The sequence below is a fragment of the Salvia hispanica genome, chromosome 2, assembly GCF_029641045.1.
Source record: "Salvia hispanica isolate PSC_SH4W2 chromosome 2, Shi_PSC_v1, whole genome shotgun sequence".
Taxonomy (NCBI): Eukaryota; Viridiplantae; Streptophyta; class Magnoliopsida; order Lamiales; family Lamiaceae; genus Salvia; species Salvia hispanica.
Genome location: NC_142693.1, coordinates 19,885,025 through 19,905,821, shown reverse-complemented (window position 1 = coordinate 19,905,821; position 20,797 = coordinate 19,885,025). Strand labels below are relative to the sequence as shown.

At 35.6% G+C, this 20,797-nt stretch overlaps 4 protein-coding genes and 1 long non-coding RNA gene across 6 annotated transcripts; 3 read left to right on the top strand and 2 right to left on the bottom strand.

Annotated features, from left to right (window-relative positions):
* Positions 1–5,881: 5,881 nt before the first annotated feature.
* LOC148931765 (uncharacterized) lies at positions 5,882–6,570 on the bottom strand. Its single transcript, XR_016135331.1, has 3 exons — positions 6,531–6,570; positions 6,319–6,423; positions 5,882–5,954 (listed from the first exon to the last, which is right to left on the bottom strand). It is a non-coding gene; the product is annotated as an uncharacterized LOC148931765 (long non-coding RNA).
* Positions 6,571–6,626: 56 nt separating this feature from the next.
* LOC125202184 (uncharacterized) lies at positions 6,627–10,933 on the top strand. The gene is made up of 13 exons (XM_048100545.2): positions 6,627–6,750; positions 7,428–8,058; positions 8,534–8,718; positions 8,818–8,898; positions 8,980–9,021; positions 9,099–9,140; positions 9,235–9,321; positions 9,544–9,670; positions 9,771–9,851; positions 10,002–10,124; positions 10,275–10,339; positions 10,449–10,554; positions 10,645–10,933. The coding sequence occupies exons 1-13, from the start codon at positions 6,706–6,708 to the stop codon at positions 10,740–10,742; spliced, it is 1,713 nt and encodes a 570-aa protein (XP_047956502.1). The 5' UTR covers positions 6,627–6,705; the 3' UTR covers positions 10,743–10,933.
* A 1,051-nt stretch (positions 10,934–11,984) lies between these two features.
* On the top strand, positions 11,985–14,983 carry LOC125214444 (putative choline kinase 2). 2 transcript variants are annotated; one of them, XM_048115485.2, is made up of 7 exons: positions 11,985–12,558; positions 13,039–13,160; positions 13,289–13,481; positions 14,080–14,197; positions 14,293–14,340; positions 14,530–14,630; positions 14,736–14,983. In XM_048115485.2, exons 1-7 carry the CDS (start codon positions 12,019–12,021, stop codon positions 14,829–14,831), a joined length of 1,218 nt encoding a protein of 405 aa, XP_047971442.1. In that variant the 5' UTR covers positions 11,985–12,018; the 3' UTR covers positions 14,832–14,983. The 2 variants fall into 2 exon arrangements, with proteins under 2 accessions (XP_047971442.1, XP_047971434.1); XM_048115477.2 differs by having other exon boundaries at positions 14,512–14,630.
* Positions 14,984–16,001: 1,018 nt separating this feature from the next.
* LOC125188670 (uncharacterized) lies at positions 16,002–16,852 on the top strand. Its single transcript, XM_048085669.2, has one exon. It carries the CDS (start codon positions 16,002–16,004, stop codon positions 16,767–16,769), a length of 768 nt encoding a protein of 255 aa, XP_047941626.1. The 3' UTR covers positions 16,770–16,852.
* Positions 16,853–17,597: 745 nt separating this feature from the next.
* On the bottom strand, positions 17,598–20,745 carry LOC125211963 (protein LOL2-like). The gene is made up of 7 exons (XM_048111942.2): positions 20,534–20,745; positions 20,045–20,158; positions 19,166–19,276; positions 18,895–19,037; positions 18,186–18,266; positions 18,035–18,106; positions 17,598–17,949 (listed from the first exon to the last, which is right to left on the bottom strand). Exons 2-7 carry the CDS (start codon positions 20,154–20,156, stop codon positions 17,917–17,919), a joined length of 552 nt encoding a protein of 183 aa, XP_047967899.1. The 5' UTR covers positions 20,157–20,158; positions 20,534–20,745; the 3' UTR covers positions 17,598–17,916.
* Between the last annotated feature and the right edge of the window lie 52 nt (positions 20,746–20,797).

Sequence of the window (20,797 nt, the reverse complement as noted above, 5' to 3'; positions counted from 1 at the left end):
TAGAAGCATCCTTCCATGTGATCCGTAGTCATTATTTAATCCCTAGTTAATCAATCGTACTTATTTTTCTAGACCAGAAGTTAAACAATTAATTTTAACCTAATAGTGACAAATTCTACCCTCGATGCTTACAAATGATTATTACACTATTATATATAATCCGATTAAATTAGATTGTTAAAAAGTCACATTTAATTAATTATTAATGACTCCTCAATAAATAAGGATAAAGTAGATAAATGGTACCATCAAAAGAAGATTAGATATATTTTCTTATGAGAAATTAAATTGATAGGAGTTGGGACATAGGAGTAACATTTTGAAAGATATTAGCACTAACAATTAGTGTGTTGATTGATTGGAAGACAGATGAAAAATTTTAAGTAATTCTGAATTGAATGGATTTGGCAATCACCATTTTTTTAACCTCAAATTTAGCTGAATCATACTTCCCCATTTCTTCAATCCTAAAACATTGATTATAATAACAATAATTAAATTATAACAACAAATAATAAACAACTATACATGGTTGTGACTCTACAATAATTGTTCGACAAATTATATCTACCATCTCATTCCAGTTAAGCATGAATAGAGCAGTTGCATTTATTAATTTAATAGTTCAACTAGAAATTTAATTTAATACATGACTTTTTAATTGTGATTAATTTCCATGCAAACGAAGGTTAAAAAATTATTTTTGGAGGTTGTTGAAGTAAAGTCAGAGCATGTTGGTAAAATTCGAAAAGATAAGGACCGACAATTAAGTATAAATAAAGAGATTAAAATGACATTAAAAATCTAAATTTCATGAGAAAATAAAATTAGTTAATCAAAATATTTAATGAATGATCTAATCGATGATGGTGGTAGAGAAAATAAATTAGTTACCATTGTCTCCCCACGAGCTACTGCGTACCCTGATTGAACCTCCCTCACATGGTGTCAGATTGAAGTGTGAGGACCGCCAATACGACGGAATCGCCTTTTATTGCAATTAAGTGAATTAGTTGTACGAGACCAATTATCAACTATTCAATTGAATATGTTTATCATCCCATAATATTTTTAGAAAACTTCAATTAATGCAAAGTTAATACGGAGTAATTTTTAAATAAAAGTATTTACTAGTACTCATATAGTCCCTAGGATTCTGTGACGATGCGTATGAATTAACAAACACTACTATGATATAGCAACTTTACTTCCATTGTCAATTAAAAAAGAATGAATTTTTGCCATTATTTTAGGGATTCATTCGAGATCCAAAGCCCCTTTATGTAGTTTAAAATGAAGAAAGCAAAGGTCATATCTAATCGGAATGATAATAGAATACAAAGAAACTAATTAATACCGAGTTAATTAGTTACGATAGGAGAACATGACCTAAATGTTTTGTAGTTTAAATTTAAATAAATAAATAAATAGAAAACTTTACATGAGTATGTCTTCATTTTTTAACTCATTTGTAAATTCCAGTATCCTGATTTGGACCCCTTAATATTCTTAGAATCTGAGATGGCTTGTGAACAAATATAATTGGGTTTTGTAAGTAGAAGGATGACATTAGGGTTTAGAAGAAAAGTGGGTTTTTGAATCAATTAATCCATTTAAATTATAATTCATAAGGTAACTTTTTAGATACAATAAATACACTGTTACATACATTCACATGAATCTCAAATTTCAATTTCAAATAAACAATTATTATAGAATAAAGTTGAAATACAGGTACTAATCATGCCCAAGATTTAAAAAATAACTTCAAGAACCCATTGAATTTGTGGAGTAATAACATAAAAACGACTGCTTATCTAAAGTAGCAACTGAATCTAATAACAATATACTACAATTCAGTTCATTTATATATAAAATGTTTCTTGTCTTTCCAGTACAAACTAAATAAAATCACCCATTCGATCAAATTCCAAGAAATTAAAGAGACATCATTTTAGGACGTGCTTGACTCCCGTTACGCCACTTGATTCAACAAATTCGTTTATCGAATTAGTGCTACCAAGTGGCATACAGGGAGCCAGGCACATCCAATTAATCTCTTGACAGACATCATTTCACGACGTGCTTGACTCCCGTTACGCCACTCGATTCAACAAATTCGTCTATCGAATTAGTGCTACCAAGTGGCATACAGGAAGCCAGGCACATCCAATTACTCTCTTGACAGACATCATTTGAAGACGTGCTTGACTCCCGTTACGCCACTCGATTCACAAATTCGTCTATCGAATTAGTGCTACCAAGTGGCATACAGGGAGCCAGGCACATCCAATTAATCTCTTGACAGACATCATTTCAAGACGTGCTTGACTCCCGTTACGCCATTCGATTCAACAACTTCGTCTATCGAATTAATGCTACCAAGTGGCATACAGGGACAAGCACATCCGATTAATCTCTTGACAGACATCATTTCAAGACGTGCTTGACTTCCGTTACGCCACTCGATTCACCAAATTCGTCTATCGAATTAGTGCTACCAAGTGGCATACAGGGAGCCATGCACATCCAATAACTCTCTTGACAGACATCATTTCAAGACGTGCTTGACTCCCGTTACGCCACTCGATTCACCAAATTCGTCTATTGAATTAGTGCTACCAAGTGGCATACAGGGAGCCAGGCACATCAAATCACTCTCTTGACAAACATCATTTGAAGACGTGCTTGACTCCCATTACGCCACTCGATTCACTAAATTCGTCTATCGAATTAGTGCTACCAAGTGGCACACAGGGAGCCAGGCACATCCAATTAATCTCTTGACAGACATCATTTCAAGACGTGCTTGACTCCCGTTACGCCACTCGATTCACCAAATTCGTCTATCGAATTAGTGCTACCAAGTGGCATACAGGGAGCCAGGCACATCCAATAACTCTTTTGACAGACATCATTTCAAGACGTGCTTGACTCCCGTTACACCACTCGATTCAACAAATTCGTCTATCGAATTAGTGCTACCAAGTGGCATACAGGGAGCCATGCACATCCAATAACTCACTTGACAGACATCATTTCAAGACGTGCTTGACTCCCGTTACGCCACTCGATTCACCAAATTCGTCTATTGAATTAGTGCTACCAAGTGGCATACAGGGAGCCAGGCACATCAAATCACTCTCTTGACAAACATCATTTCAAGACGTGCTTGACTCCCGTTACGCCACTCAATTCAACAAATTCGTATATCGAATTAGTGCTACCAAGTGGCATACAGGGAGCCAGGCACGTCGAACTCTCTTGACATCCACCTTCACTACATATGTATTCATTTTTCAAAGTTATAAATATGTACTCTAATCATACACAATTATAAATTCAAAAAATGACAACAATAATAACAATAAAAAAAAAAAAAAAGTTTTTAACATGTTTGGCTCCTTGCACTCCACTCAACTTGACTGGTCCATCAAGTGGGTTAGTGTTGTCGATGCCATGCAGGGAGTCAGACATGTCTCATCATTCTAATCTCACCTTCTGTATGTGGAGTGTGGGTGCCCCAACATAGAAAAGTTAATTCTACTACCATCAAATGCTTATAAGCTAACATAAGAGCTAACTATAAATTTGAAAATAGTAGTGTGTGTATATACGTGAAACTACAAAAGAATAGAATGTACTATCTCTATGTTATTGAGAATGATGAAATGATGTAGAGGGGAAGGTGGTTTATATAGATATTTCGTACTTACCTGTAATTATTATAGAGAATCAAACAAATTAATTAAAATCCCCATAATTAAATGCATTTTACCAGTTTATATTTTCTAATTTCCCATTTTGTTATATAGCAGTATATATATAATTAACTCATTTGATGCAAATAATATGGTCTAAAAAATTTATCTTCACATATAGAATATATATTGAATATTGTAATTAACCATCACTCATTATATTGCTCATGATTATTGATTACCTTGCTTTAATACTTCTAAATCCTAGCTCTAAAACAATTTAAAATAAATTAATAGTATAATAAAAATATGATAAATTCAAAATCATTCAATATATAAATTAAAATCTAGAAGATTCTCTGAAATATATGAATGTATGCACATATATCATTGTCAAAAATAGGAGTACTACTAAAATAGGATTGTAATAATTTATAATATTCTTACAAGATTGAATCGCATTAATTTTAGGGATTGGAACGAAGACTTTTTAAATATGCCCTCATAATATTTTACGAAATAAAGTGTACATTTATCATAAATTCAATTCTCCTGAAATACTACTATACTTATATGCACTTAAAAAACAAAACTAAAGTCCTAATAAAAGATTATTATCTATATATTTATAAGGAAAAAACAACGACGAGATCTAAAAAAATGGAACACGTGCGATCGAATCAAATGAAAAAGACTGTTGTCAATGACGTAAGGAAGAAGGGATGAAATTGAACAGCCCCGACTCTACCTGAATTCGCAATCATTAAATAAATTTTATACCCCAGATAAGTGGCATAAATTCGTTTATAAATTTAGACAGACGTGTCAAAATCTCAACATTCGATCTTCCATTTAAATTACTAATAAGCTAATAATCATAAATGCGAAAGTCCTTCAAATGAAATATTATTCAAATACTGGTGTAGTAGTTATCTTTCTCAAATATTTACCAACAACGTCCAAAATTAAATTCAAACACCAACTTATTAAACTTTCATCAATTTTGAACAAATAAACTATTCACTCCTAAATAATACAGTAATTTTTTTAAAATATTAATTTTCATAGATTTTTCCCTGACTCGTATTATTTATCTTAATATAAATAAAGAAAAATTTCCCTTAATTGCAGTGGGATTGGAAAGAAGACTTTGTAAATATGTAATCATAACATTTTATGAGGACAAAATTCGATTTTGGCGTTTACGCTTTAAATTGGATTATAAAGTGTACATTTATCATAAATTCAATTCTACTTAATTACTACTCCTATGCTTATACGCACTTAAAAAATAAAACCAAAGTCCTAATAAAAGATTATTATCTATATATTTATAAGAAAAAACAGGCGATAGATCTAAAAATTAAAACACGTGCGATCGGATCAAATGAAAAAGACCGTTGTCTATGACATAAGGCGATAGCGATGGAATAATCGGCCTCGAGCCCCAACTCCACCTGAATTCGCAATTATTTTATTAATCTTATACTGCAGTTGAGTGATATAAATTAATTTATAGAAATTAAAGCGATGGTGTCAAAATCTCAACATTCAATCCTCCATTTAAATTAATAAACTAGTAATTATAAGCACAAAAGATCATTCAAATAAAATAAAATATTAATTCAATAGTTATCTTTCTCAAATATTTGCAAACAGTAGAAGGTCCAGTATTAAATTCAAACACCAAATTGTTAAATTTCCATCAACTTTTAACACATGAACAACTATTTAATTACTCCTAAATAGAAATTTTAAAAAAAAACTATTTTTAATAGATTTTTCCCAGACTCATATAACTATTCATTTTAATTAAATTAAAGAGAGATTCCTCTTAATTGCAGTGGGATTGGAATGAAGACTTTGTAAATATGTCATCATAATATTTTATGAGGACAAAATTCGATTTTAGCGTTTAATCTTTAAGTTGGATTACAAAGTGTACATTATCATAAATTCAATTGTACTGAAATACTAATATACTTATATGCACTTAAAATTCGATTTTGGCGTTTAATCTTTAAAATGGATTATAAAGTGTATATTATCATAAATTCAATTGTACTGAAATACTAATATACTTATATGCACTTAAAAAAATAAAACTAAAGTCCAAATAAAAGATTATTACATATTTATAGAAAAAACAACGACACATCTAAAAAATGGAATATATAGGATCGAATCAAATGAAAAAGAAAGTTGTCCATGACGTAAAGAAGAGGCGATGGAATTGATCACCCCCAACTCGACCTGAATTCCCAATCATTTAATAAATCTTACTCCAGTTAAGAGATATAAATTCGTTTATAGAAATTAGAGAGACGTGTCAAAATTCCAATATTCGATCCTCCATTTAAATTAATAAACTAATAATCGTCACGAGGTCCTTCAAATGAAAAAAAAATATTAATCAAATAATAAAAGATCCAATATTAAATTCAAACACGTTATGAAATTTCATCAATTTTGAACGCGTAAACTATTTACTCCTAATTAGAAATTGTTAAAAATAATTAATTTTCTTTTCTCATATAATTATTTATCTTAATTAAAAATAAAGAGAAATTCCCTTTACCAAAAAAACCGCGAGAAATTTAAAAAACTGAAAACTTACCATTGTTTCCTCCACCGGCGGTGATGCTCCGCCGTCAAAATCTCCGCGCGACGGAGGAGCTCCGATACAGGTTTCCTTCACGCCTCTTTTTTCCCGTTGAGTTATCTATCGTATTTAAAGTTTGGTAAAGTTGACAGTAAGCATTGTTTGTGGAGTAATTTTCCGATATGAACTTTGGGAATAGGGTTTTTTTTTGTTTGTAATTTGATTACCTGTTTTTTTTGGTCAATTGAATTCTTCTGCCGAATGATCCTTCACTAAGTCCAACAATGGCGGATTTCACAATGTTGTGCTATACAAGGCTTCGGTCTTTGTCTTTCTCAAATCATCCGTATCCTTTTTTCACACACTCAATCACGAAATTGGAGGGTGATTCCTGCTGCAAACATGAAGACCTCCGCCGCTTCTAATGCAGTGGACTCAAATCAGAGGGTAAACCATCTCTCAGCTTCCATTTAGTTTTAGCTTGTGGCTGTGGATTTATTGATTGAGTTATTGTATGGTTATATAAGTATTGAATGATGTTTGTTTAGGCAATGATTATGAATGCTTCTGGTGTGAAAATTGAATGAATGCGTGATGGAAAGTGTGATGGAAAGTATGTTTATGGGTGGCGTGGGGATGAGATCAATGGATTCGAGGGATGCTGACAAATTACAGACCTTAATGTTGCGTAGTAGTGTAGTTTTCGTATGGTATGTGAATAACGGAAAGTGCCTAATATGTGATGATGTATGTGGTTGATGTAGCTACTGAAATTATAGGTGAAGATGCTTATTTTCAGCTGTAGTGAAGCGAATAAAGCCAGGATTTCGATGATGCCTTTTCAACTGATCTAATTTGGATTCTTTTCCTATACAGTGATGGTATTACCTGTATGAAAAGATCGGTGCCTTAAATACGTGTTACTCTGCTTTATAGTCATATTTACATTGCAATGGTATGAAATTATGGCTATTTCACACATAGGAAAGTCATTATGCTGTAATTAATAACGAGTGGCCTCTGTGATTTGGAGCGTAATGTTAAGTTAGGAATGAATTAAGAGTTTAATATGATTATTTTGGCCATTGTTGGTATTGATGAAGCATTCTCCCTCAACACTGCAGGAAGCATATTATCGTGGTCGTGATGACCCATTCTTTCATGGGATGCGAAGAGGTGAAGCAGCACTAGTCAGGAAGGGCAGTGCAATTGACTTTCAAGGAAATTTAGCAACGAAGATCAGTTATAGACCAGCCTCAGATGTTGGAGATCATAAATCGAGAAATATTATTGATGCTATAACTGAAGAACCTTATGATAGTCCTAAAAACTCACCTATGGACATAGTTCTAGAACCTATTGGCAGGACATCGTCCGGGAGGTGGTCAAAGACTTCCTCGCCGCTAGTAGTTGCTCAGTCAGATGTGAATATCAACCTCGATGAACTTAACGAACCATTAGCAATTTCTAGTCCAGATTCCACAGAAGGAAAGGAGTTGGCCATTCAAGTTAGCTCCACAAGGCCTTTGGTCGAAACATCATATCAAGTGACAAAGTGGCAAACAGATATTTCCAATGTTCCTCTTCCTCCATCTGCAGCATTGTTTTATCAAGGGCCTTCGCTACTAAGGGGAGTTACTGTACCATGTGCAAGTATTCACAAGCTAAACGCGTACCTGAAGGCTAAGAGAGATGTTGTCAATGCTGGTGTTCCTGGGATGTTCCTACATGCTGTGATTGGGCCAGATGGTACAGGTAATTTCAGTTATATTTGCTAGAAAAATCTTGAGTGGGTGATTCACTTTTCAGATTGATAAGATAGAGGATTGAGTTTCTCCAATCCCCCTTTTTCAATGGGATATAAATCAAACCAAATTAGCTCGAATGATAGGAGTTATCAAAGGCCTTGGGATATCTCAATCCTTCAAAGTAAACAAGGGATTAGCTTATACTCCCTCCGTCCCGCTTTAGCAGTCCCATTGACTTTTCTGTCTTCTTTTTGTAAAAATGATAAAAAATAGTTAAAGTAGAGAAATGGTAAAGTAAAAGAGACAATAATGTAGATAAGACTCTTCTCTATATTATTCTCTCTCTTAATTTACCATTTCTCCTCTTTAACTATTTTTCATCATTTTTACAAAAAGATGGCAGAAAAGTCAATGGGACTGCTAAAGCGGGACGGAGGGAGTACTATTTTATCTATCTATACTAATAAGGTGCATTTTGTCAGATGTGGGATCGGTGGCTTCGACCATCATGTATGCTTTTCATGTTGATGAGACTATCAAAAGCAAGCACTTTTTCACTGTTCCTGTAATTAATATGAAGAGGGCTGACTTAGACACACATGTTAATGTTCGGTGGCTTCTTAACTCATGCCATATTGATCTGTCATTTTTAATTTTCATTGATGAGGTACTTACCATTTCAGTATTCCAAACCTAGAAACTAGCTCATTTCTGGTCTCCATGATGTCGTAATCCTACTGGTTTCCTTCTATATGAAATTGTACAGATTGACCTGGCCTATTACGATCTATATGGGAGTCTCAAACTGGTTTTGGTCAGTTGTGATAAGCTCCCGTCTGAACAAGAGGTAAAGAGTTTTTTATTCCTAGTTGCTTGTTTTGCTACTAACCTCATCAAATGAAGATATTTTCTTGCTAAATTGGAACAGGCACTGAGAGATTCAATAGTTGAAGTGTTCCACTGTGAAAAGGTACTGCGATGGTTCCATCTTAATACACTTAACATCTAGCTACAAATTTATTTGACATTATTCAACCTTCTATGCAGTCTGATGCATTTTCTTGGGTTCATACGGTCACTGAGCGAGAGGTATGCACAATACAAACTAGATTTGCCTTTTGCTTCCATTCCTCTAATATATAAGAAAATGGTTACAATCATCCTTTTTTTACTTTCATTTCAGGATGTATCATGCTGTACTGGAATTGCTGAAAATTTTGCAACGACTTCCCCTGAGATACTGAGCGGGCAAGGATTCAGTAGACTTCTGGTACAAATTCACAAATTATATGTTGCACAGTTCCATGTTAGATTTTCATGACGCTGCAGTTATCATGCTGGCATTATTATCCAGAACTTGGGACAATATGCCTCTTATTTTCCTTTCCTTTTCATAAATATATTTGTAGAGACAGTTCATTTAAGAAAACAAGATACACAATGGCACTTTTTCATAAATATGTACATGTAATTTATCTTCTCCAATTTGCAGTTAGCAGGAATCCTTATGGACACTGAAAATTTATCAAGCCCATATTGTACCTCGAAAGATAAATACATGGCGACCTTGTTGATTAATGGAGCGGGCCGATTTGGATTCAACGGGCTTTACCAATTACGTGAGACAGATTGACAGATAACATTCTCGGGACTCTAATTCTTGTATTTTGAATCAGTTTATTATTATGGACTCAACTTTGTTTTTATGCCCTGTTTCAGTGAAACACACAACTCACGGTTCGTATGATCTTAAATTGGGGGATATATTACAGAAGGAATTCAAGAAATGGACCATATCAGGTTTTGCATGCTGTCTTTTTGATTGCTGATTTCAATTCTACCTATTCATCTGTGTAGCTTTTTTCTTTCAAAAAAATCGAAATTGGAAAGCCCGATTCATTTGTTTCTAAAATCACCAATTTGCATTGGTATTGCAATCTGTTGAAACAGGTAAACCGGATACTATAAGTTCGAGGCTGGGACCCAATATCGGGATGAGTTCAATCGGGATGTCAGTTGCCCAACTGCTGTCTCATGATTCAGCTTCAGTTCAGGAAATCATACATTTTCAAAGTAATTATGACATCTATTTACTTGAATCTTGATTCATAAAATCTTTTACATGGAAATGTTGTTCTTTAGTTTTTTGCTCCAATTCATCGTCCCTGCATCACTGCATGCTGCATTACTCTTCACTGCTGACACTCTTATTCTGAAACGCAGAATTGGAGAAGCTCAGCATACTAATGGTAGTCTCTGGCTACTATGATCCACAGAAGAGATTCAAGGTTAGAACAATCATACGTGGTTCATAATTATAAATACGTATACGTATACGTATGAAGACCTTCAACACCACATCAAATCTAAAAATTTTCTTGATCATGCTAACATTAGAGGGAAATTCTGGTTTCTGCTGAATCTTCCGAGCTCATGAAGAATCTGCTCATGTTCTTGAATTCAAGCGAAGCCCAGCTTCCACTCAGACCTCTAAACCAATCAGGTCAGTTAGTTGTTCCTAACATTTGAGTCCCATGAACTATGCTGTTGTAGCTTCTGCAAGGATATCGAGCTAGATTGTTCGTACATGCAGGTCTACGAGGCGAGATGAGAGTGTTTGAGATCAACAAAGTTACCTCGAGGAGGACCATCGAACGCCTCCTGGAAGATTTTGCGTCCACCTCTCCTTAACAGAGTCCATTTCACAGTCTTTCCTAATTAAAATTTGAAATGTATGCATATGTGTGCATCTTTATCACATTTGTAGTTTACCAGCTTGAAATAATGATGTGAAACTTGAATTCTCGAGTTTCTGATTGAGTGAGTTTTAGTGGTGAGATCGTGAGACTGTTGAAAATGGAAGTGGGAGAAATTTACCTTTACATCATCTTGATTATTGTTTTTAAAATTACACTAAGATTCAGATTTGTTTAGCAAATTATTAATCAAAATAATAATAATAATAATAATAATAATAATAGTACTAGTGTCATTTAGAATTTTAATTATTTTATTAAGATTTTCTTAGTAGGTTGATAACACAAAAATGACAATAATAAATATCAACATAATAGTACTTATTATTGCTTTATTTTTTAATATTTTTACAATTATGAATGATTCATAATTTTAAAATTATTTTCTTAATTAATTATTGATTTATACTAATAGTCATTATCATTAAGATTCAAAATTTTAATAATTATACTATAATTATCTAAGTACGTTACATAATAATAAGAAGAAGAAGAAATTATATTATAATATATTATTAGTATTATAATTAAGTCGATTTATAATTTTAAAATGATATTAAGACTTTCTTAATTGGTTATTAATTTATAGCATACTAATAATAATAAATAATAATCATTATATTGTATGAGGAATGATATGTTTATGTAAGCACCACGCTCGTTTGATGCATGTTTAGCGTTGTTCGTTTCGATTTATATATTTAGTTTAATTCTAATACATTGAAAAATGTTATTGAAAATTTTAATTTCACAAAATTCATAAAAATCAAAGCTCGATTTGCTCGTATTCTGTATAATATCAAAATAAACTAATAAATAACAAATCATACTTTAATTTTTATGAAGTTTGTGAAATTAAAATTTTCAAAAACATTTTTTTGTATAGTAGAATCACCTAAGGAGTTCACCTAAGGTATGTAGCATATCATTCCTCTATGTTATAATTGTGTAAAAAAAAATAGTATAGAATATAAAAATTGGAAAAAGAATATATGCCAAAAATGGGAGAATAAAAATCCAATAGAATTGCATTCTGATTACTTTCCTTAAAAATACAAGAATTTCAAAGTTAAGAAATCAAATTAAGTATTAAACAAAATCTTGACTCACAAACAGATCAAGTATAATAAATTAGTAGTATAGGTAGGTCGATTTATACATTTTTAATTCATAGCAAGCGAAATTATTTAATTTGTGACACCTATAATCCAATGAAGAGAGTGCTAATGGCGAAATTGAGATGGCCTCCTCATCACGTGCCGTCCACGTGGCCCAACCGTTTCCCGGTAACCCCGATTCCGAAGCTCTGCCTCTCCTCTCCGCGAAATTCTCGATTCCCCTCCGCTTTTCAAATCCCCCCGCCTCCCTCCATTTCTCCTCCGATTCAACCTCCCATGGGGACCCCCGACAGATCCGCTCGCATTCCCGATGACGCCAGGAAGATCCTCGTCCGCATGGCGGCGGAGTGGAGCAACATCGTCGATCCGCAGGCGCTGCAGGTGCACCCGCTCCAGGGAGCCATGACCAACGAGGTCTACCAGATCAAGTGGATCCGGAGCGCCTCCAGCCCCGAGATGCCGCCGCCGAGGTCGAAGAAGGTGTTGGTGAGGATCTACGGTCAAGGAGTGGATGTGTTTTTTGATCGCGATAGTGAGATTCGCACGTTTGAGTTTGTTTCCAAGCAGGGGCACGGGCCGAGGCTGCTCGGACGGTTCGCGAATGGCCGTGTTGAGGAGTTCATTCACGCTCGGGTAATTGATCGCAACTGATTTTTGTTTCTGTAATTGAAGATGTTTAGATTTTGGTAGCTGTTTATGCTGGAGAGGATGATCGAATTTGATGAGCCTTCGTGCTGTTTCAATGAATTTAGTAGATGTTGTTAATTAATCGAATTAGGAAAGCAAATGAATGATCACTTTGGGGGTTTAATTTCACTCAGAAATTTGAATTTGGTATCTGTAGTTTAATTGATCGAATTTCCAAAGCAAATAAATGTTTGAAATCTGGAGAGGCTGATCAAGCTTGATGATAAATTAGTACATCAATTTGAATTTGAATTTAGTATGTGTTTATGCTGAAGAAGCTGATCAAACTTGTCATGTTTTCATGCCGTATGATGAATTTAGTATCTGGTTATTGATTGAATTGCCAAAACAAATGACTAATCCTTTTTATATATAATTTCACTAGGAAATATTTTAACATATTGTGTTTGATTGCCGGATTTTCAGACACTTTCTGCCCCTGATTTGCGTGATCCTGAAATATCTGGTATAATAGCTTCTAAAATGAAAGAATTTCATGGCCTAAATATGCCTGGTTCTAAGAATGTTGTGCTCTGGGACAGAATGCGGTGCGTCCTTTTCTCTCCGATAATTTCGTTCTATGTGTAGACTGTAGAGAGTGATATTTCATGGAAACTCGCATTTTCTGATTGTGATGCTATGTTCTTACTTGAGGTTTTGTGCCATAATGTTTCAGAAAATGGGTTAAGGAAGCCAAACGTGTTTCTTCGCCTCAAGAAGCCAAGGAGTTTCGCTTAGAAGATGTGGAAGCTGAAATATTGGCTCTAGAGAAGAAACTTCATACCAATAATGGCATAGGGTTCTGCCACAATGATTTGCAATATGGTAACATAATGGTGGATGAAGAAACCAAGTCAATAACCATAATTGTGAGTTTTAAGCTGTGATCTTTATGGGCGATTAGTTGAATGCTTAAATTCCTTACTGTAACTATGTAAATTCCATAATGTATAGGAAGATATTGTTGTTCAGGACCTTGTAGGATAACTAGATTAAGCTTTTAATTAGCTGTGGGTTCGTTGACGCTTGTGCCCTTCTGATCTTTTCTATACATGACTATTTTCGTTGAGTGACTTATACGACAGTGATGGGCTGACAGAACTGTAGTGGACTTTGCTCGACTAAGATTTTCATCCAGTAAAAACTGATCTTAGGTAGCTATCTGTTTTATTTGATCCAGCAGTTCTGGCGTAGCTCTACATCTGTTATTTCACCACCTGCACGGTTACTAACTAGAGGCAGCATGATCCTTAACTACATTCCCTGGTAGCTCGACCGACCCTAGCTGCATTAGTACATCTATTTACAGTAGGCGGATATTGGATCGGATTTCTAGCTTGTTTCTATGTTTTATCACCTACTAAAATGGAGGGGTGAGATGAACATATGACTTTGTGATCAGCTCAATGGTCATTTGATTTCGCAGGTACTTTCTTCTGATCACGGTTATCTTTTGTTGGTCCACAGGATTACGAATATGCAAGCTACAACCCTATCGCCTTTGACATTGCCAATCATTTTTGTGAGATGGCTGCTAACTATCATACCGAAACCCCTCACGTCTTGGACTACAGTAAATACCCAGGTAGTGGATGTGCTCTTCGCTTCGAATAACGTTTCTTCCTTCTCATCCTCCTTTAGTAAAACGTAAACTAAAATTCTATTCGTTTTCTTACCCAGGTGTGCAGGAGCGTGAAAGATTCTTGCATGTCTATCTGGCTACTTCAGGTTGTTACTTTATTTAATTTCCATAATATTTTCTGTTAGTTCTTTAGGAGTCTCAACTTCTGTAAGACGAGTTGAGGAAAGGCGTGACTGCGGATAATTATATTACTTCCACTTCTTCCTTTGGTTTCCGTCTATAGAATATTATTCGTTTGTTTTTGCATGTCGTTGAAGTGCCAGAACTTTCCTCAGGAAAAAAACCTGGCGACACGGAGGTGAAGCAATTAGCGCAGGAAGTGGAGAAGTACACTCTCGCTAGCCATCTTGTTTGGGCGTTGTGGGGATTAATCTCGGTAATTTTCACCAACCTCGTATTGTCTTTCTCTAGTATTCACGAGGTAGAACAACTCACGATACCAGCGTTCTCACTGTTCGTGTTTTTTGGGTTACGATCACAGGAGCATGTCAACGATATCGATTTTGATTATGTAGAGTATGCAAGGCAAAGATTTAGAGCTTACTGGGCAAAGAAATCTGAAGTGCTTAAAGCTTGATAATTGGAAAGAAAATTGTTAGATTTCTAATACAAGGATGTACCATAGTTGTCTATGTATTGTTTTAGTAAATTTTTTAAATGCTTTAGAACTGTGAATTTGCATTTAGTAGTAGTTAGTCTAATTTAAATTGATATTTGGCTTTTTGTAAAGATATTTGTTTCTTCTTTCTGTACAGTGATTTCACCTAAATTTTCATTCCAATGAATTTGTGTATTTCCTAATTCTGTATTAATATGTTATAAGCTATATACTCCTATATGGAGTCATTTCGTTTCCTAAGGTGCAATTAAATTAGGAGTTTATTTACTTGTAAATACACGAACTTTTGATATTTTCTAGCTTTGCCCCATACTATCATTTACACGGCAAAAATTATATTATCATTTACAAGCTATATACAATTGTAGACAATGATTTTGATCAAATTAAAGTCTGTGGATTGCACATGACATATTATCATTTACATGGCAAAAACAGATTGATTGCCTAACTTGTGTATAAATAAATACGTGAACATTTTATATTTTAGTTTATCTCTTTTCTAAGTTGTAATGATTTAATGTTTTATCGATAACAAGTCTTTTGTAAATTACACTAGTTTATGTCTAATGTCTTCAATGAAATGATTATATGATATTTGTGATTTTTTTTCCTTTCAAATTGCATATGAGTCTTTGCATTTCCTATCCATGGTAAAAGAATTGCGATTTGTGTGCTCATACACAGATTAAATATACAATCACATAAGTCTTCTAACAATATTTGAATACAGCTTAATCTAAAACTCATCTCTCTATTAAGTCACATGTGTTTGTCATAGAGTACATATGCTTGTAATACTCATACGTGAGTTTAAAAACCAGAAAAATTTAAAATTCTAGAAAAATTCAAGAATATCTCAAAAGTTCGTGTATAAATTACTACCATACTTTCTTCAAAATGACTTCGTTTTTTGCCATGTTGGGTTTTCAATTTTGATCAAATTAAAAAAAGGGTAAAATATCCCTTAAATTAATACGAATTCTTTTACTTGAAATCCGATTTGATATTTAGCGGGAGTGTCAGTTACTAGTTTGTAAGTTAGTTAAAACATAACTATAATTCTATAAATCAACCCCTCTCTTCTCCTCTCTCTCTTACTCAAATTCTTGAAAAATCATACCCGAAATGGCAATTTCCCTCTCCCTCTCTCTCCTCCTCTTGGCCGCTCTCGCCGCCGCCACCGCCGCCGCCACCCTCCACCTCACCGCCCTCTCCCCATCCCAACCCCCCTCCCCACCGCCCACCACCACCGCCGCCGCCGCCGCAAATCCCCCATCGCCGCCGCCAGCTCCGGCGCCGGAGAACCAAGACGGCCACCTGAAAAACATCCTCGACGCGCTCGTGGGGACGGGCGACTACGGCGGGTGGGCCAGCCTCCTCTCCTCCGCCAACCCCGCCTCCCTCCCCATCACGGCCACCCTCTTCGTCCCCTCCAACGCCGCCATCTCGGGCCTCCTCGCCTCCTCCCCGGCCCGCCTCGACCCCCTCCTCGTCCCGTACCACATCGTCCCCCAGCGCCTCACCTTCTCCGACCTCCAGGACCTCCCCAGCCAGACCCGCCTCCCCACCCTCCTCCCCTCCAATTTCATCGTCGTCACCGACAATTCTCCGGCGACTCTCGCCGTCGACGGATCGGAGATTACTCAGGGGGATATCTTCCTCAACCCGGCCTTCGCGGTGCACGGGGTGGATAGGGTGCTCAATTACTCGGTCTTCGGTGGAGGGGGCTCGGGCCCCCTCCAGCCCGAGGGCGAGGGTGCGAGTCTCTTTAGGAGGAAGCGGCTGAGGCCGCTGGGAGTGCCGCCGGCTGCTGCCGCGGTAGGGTCCGGCGCCGGCGCGGGGAGATCTTGCGGTGGGATTCATTTTCTTGTTTTTTGTGTGTTGTTTCTTTGAGATTTTTTCAATGTGTTTTTTTGGTGATCTTGGTTTTGTAAGTTTTACTCTGATTTGAATGAATTTGATCGCCACATTTCACATTTTCTTGATTTTGTTGATGTGATATCTTTTCAAGATCAGCAATTTCTCATTTTCTTTAGCTCAATGAATTGGATCGAACAATTTCACAATTTTCTTGAATTGTTATGTTTTTTTTTATATATTGTCAAAGATATGCAATTTTTACAATAGTTAGGCCCAAAAATAAACGTTATCTAATTTATATAAAAAACACATTTTGCAGCAATGGAAAAATTGATACATTACTTGCATTAGAGAGAGAGAAGTGAAAATAACTAGTACTACGTACAAATGATCAAATTCGCCATTGATATTGTAAGTGACAAAATGAAAAAAAAAAACATAGTTTCCAAAAGTGTAAAAGTATTTCAAATACATTAAACCTAATAATGCAATTTATTTTTATGAGGTATTGCAAATATTCACCAAATATCAAATTTGCAGTTCACTTTGACCAAAAAATATCAAAACCTACCCAAAAATTTGCAGGCACTTGAAAAAATATAATTCAACGAAATGTTCGGTTCTCGTGGAATTCAAACTCTAGTGCTACATTTGTTCATCAACGAGATTTCAGACCACATCTACCAGTGATCTTCGTATCGAAGAGTTTAAATTGATTCTTCGTACTTTCTTTGAATATTCGTTCTCATTCGAACCTTTCCCTATGTATTATATATGCATGTGTGTGTGTGTGTGTGTGTGCCAATACCATGCTGATGAGGTTTCAATGGCAAAACCAATTCATAAATGGAAGCCATAGCATTACACATAAACTAACTTTGTCTTTTCAACTATATTTCATGACATTAAGTTACGGTAGATTACATATCTTGGGTAGCATAACAGCAACAAGAGAAACAAAATGACAAACAAAACTTTTACAAAATGACAAAAAATGAAAAAAAATAAAAAGCCAAGCTCCTCTTAGTCCTATACAAACAATGCTAGATAATGCATATGTCACTACAGCCAGAAAATATGCACATCATATCTCTATCCTTGAAGCAGACAAGGATCAGAAATAGCCATTCACAACAGAAGAACAGGACAGGTTGTGAATCTGCCCATTTCCGTTGCATTCCTAAGTTGTCACACCAACAACCACATTGTTCACCTGTGATGATGATGATAAATTGAATCAGTGTCTATCCATTGCGATCAAGACGAATCGAAGGAGTGGCTAGTGTCGAGAAACTCACCAGCTTGCCGCTTTCATCAACAGTCATGGGATTATGCACCACCACTGTTTGATTATGAGACTGGGATGGTGCCTGCAACAGAAGAAGTAATTATTGGCGTGCGGAAAATATGATTTTCTTACCGGGGGAGTGCGAGGAGAAACTAACTAACCAAGTAAGTAGGTGGTGGTGATGCAGATGTTGCGATCCCTCCATTTCTATGAACAGGAACAGGGACCCTTGTGTCGCCATTCTACATGTGAAGAGATATATCATTATATTAACATACATTTTGTGGCATGATTCAAGACCACCTTATTATTTGCAGTATCATAGTTGTGAACCATTGCAAGCGGGTATGGTAACGTGTTATACGCATAAGAAACTCATACACACCGGGGAAAAGAATGACATTCCCTAATGATATATCCTAATCACTTTCCTCATCGGCATTTCCTCAAAGCATACACACTTACAGAAGATGGGGAAAGAAGGGGCTCCTGGGTCGTTACCCAGTATATTCCTTCCCACTTTCTTTGCATTGATTCTTTCAGTGAATGTCTAATAAATAATCGTAAAACATTTTGCAAGATCCAATCATAAGTCATAACCACTACCAGATAGTAACAAACCTATGGGGTTCAGTATTCTAACATTTCTTGTATGTTTTCCTAGATTGCACAGTAGTTAAGCTTGTAATTAATAAAACAAGCCAGCGTGTATCTAAAGATCAGAGAGATAGCATATTTCCTCCTGTCAAGCTAACTTCGGCAAAGGCTCCTAGCAGAAAAAATCAGTCCTTACTCTTATTTGCAATATTTTTTAAATTCAAAGATGCGTGTAAGTGAGAGTAAACTCAAGAGTGAAAGCACAGTACTGACATTAACATTTGTTATGAAATGGCAAACTGCACATTTAACTGATGGAGCTCCAGCTGGATACATGAGCATGGTATGGCAGTTTCCACAGTTGACATGAGCAATATTATTAGCAGCTGGTGGAGGTGCCTGTGGTGCTGCTGGCGCTGCAAATTGATCATTGAGCAACAATTAGATGAAGATGAAGATGAAGAATAAATGCCAAGGATCCAAATAAGAAGCACTACTGAAAATGGCAAGCACCATATACAGTCATGATCCATCAAATTCATACCAGGTACGAGGTTCACCGTGTGGCAGCAAGAGCATCTAACACTGGCAGCCCCTCGAGCATGCATAAGTAACGTACGGCATCCTCCACATATCAGTTGAGCCATTTCCATCCCTGCATATAGAAATAAAACATTAGTGAAATTGTAATAAATGGCATAGAGACATAATATGTGCCTTCTCTCTAAGTGACAGGAAATTACTGCCACAATTCCTATATTCACTCTAAAAAAGTAAATTTTACATCACCTAGGAGATGTTGGATATTGTATCCGGACAGGATTTTGTACTGCAAAAATGATAGAGGCGTTTACGATAGTTACTAGCGTGTGCACTCGATTAAGGTAAGAATATGAAAACCTCGCCTGGTTATAAGCATTCAGGCAGGATAAAATAGCCTTTTGACTGGAGACGGGAATATTTTCTAATCTTCAATTGCAAATCCTTCTATATACTGCTTTTCTCAGTCAAAGATACTCATCTAATGACATTGTCAACTACCACGGAAGAATAAGACAATGTGGAAGGAAGTGGCATGCCATCAACAAAAAAAAAAGACCTACAAAACTGAGAAGGTATACAGGAAGAATCCAGTAGCTATAGGAAATAATTACCTAAACAACCAAAACATTAGCAATGTTGGCCCTAATTGGGTTCTATACCATTTGCAAAGTGATAATGCTCGTATATTGGGCAATGCAGTCATCGATAAACCAAAAAAAATTCTAATTGATAGTATTAGAATTAGACCCACTCTTGAAGCTCAAGAGGAATAAGCAAACTACCACTGGAAACTTCAGCTGAAAAATATTGAGCACGTGGAGGAGATCGCAACGAAATTCGAGCAGTAGAGTGCAAGAATGGTGAGTTTTAAAAGATTTACCAGCAGGAGGCACAGCAGTGATCACATTACATATTGCACAACAAACATTAGTAGCTCCTCTGGGGTAAAGAAGCACCGTTCTACACCCGGTGCAAACTATCTGGCTCTGCATATCTACAAAATCCAAATTACAAAGGGAAACTGTTAAATACTCAACTTCCAAGCTTATCTAGAGTTTCAGATACAGGTTAATCGATTCAATTTCAGCTAAACAGCACAATTTAATTTAGAGTTGTAACATTCATCGAAAATCACAATAAGCTAACACAAAACAGACTGAGAAAAATCATACTTTGTCGGTTGAAATCCACGAAACAACAAATTTGAAACAAAATCAAGCTACATTACCACATATCGTTAATCAATTTGACTCAAACATAAAATAACCTCAAATTAAAGGAACAGGAGCCAGATCTCGGAATCGCGAAATCGTGAACAATTTGATAATACGAAAATTGAACAAAAAAACAGAAGATCGACGAATCTTACCAGCGAAGAATTGGATGAATTTCTATCACAATAGAGATATGATTACGCGGAATCGGTGAGAATCTGACTGTAGAAATCAAATAAACAAACGAATGCAGCTAGATCTTATGAGATTGGATTGGATTACACACAATTTTGTTCTTCTCCAATCTCCGTTGAAAACTTTACAACAAGGGAAGCTGACTTTCTGATGAATTCCAAAGGAAGAAGAAGACTATAAAAATATTATTTTCTCGGATTTATTTTTATTTTTATTATTAATAT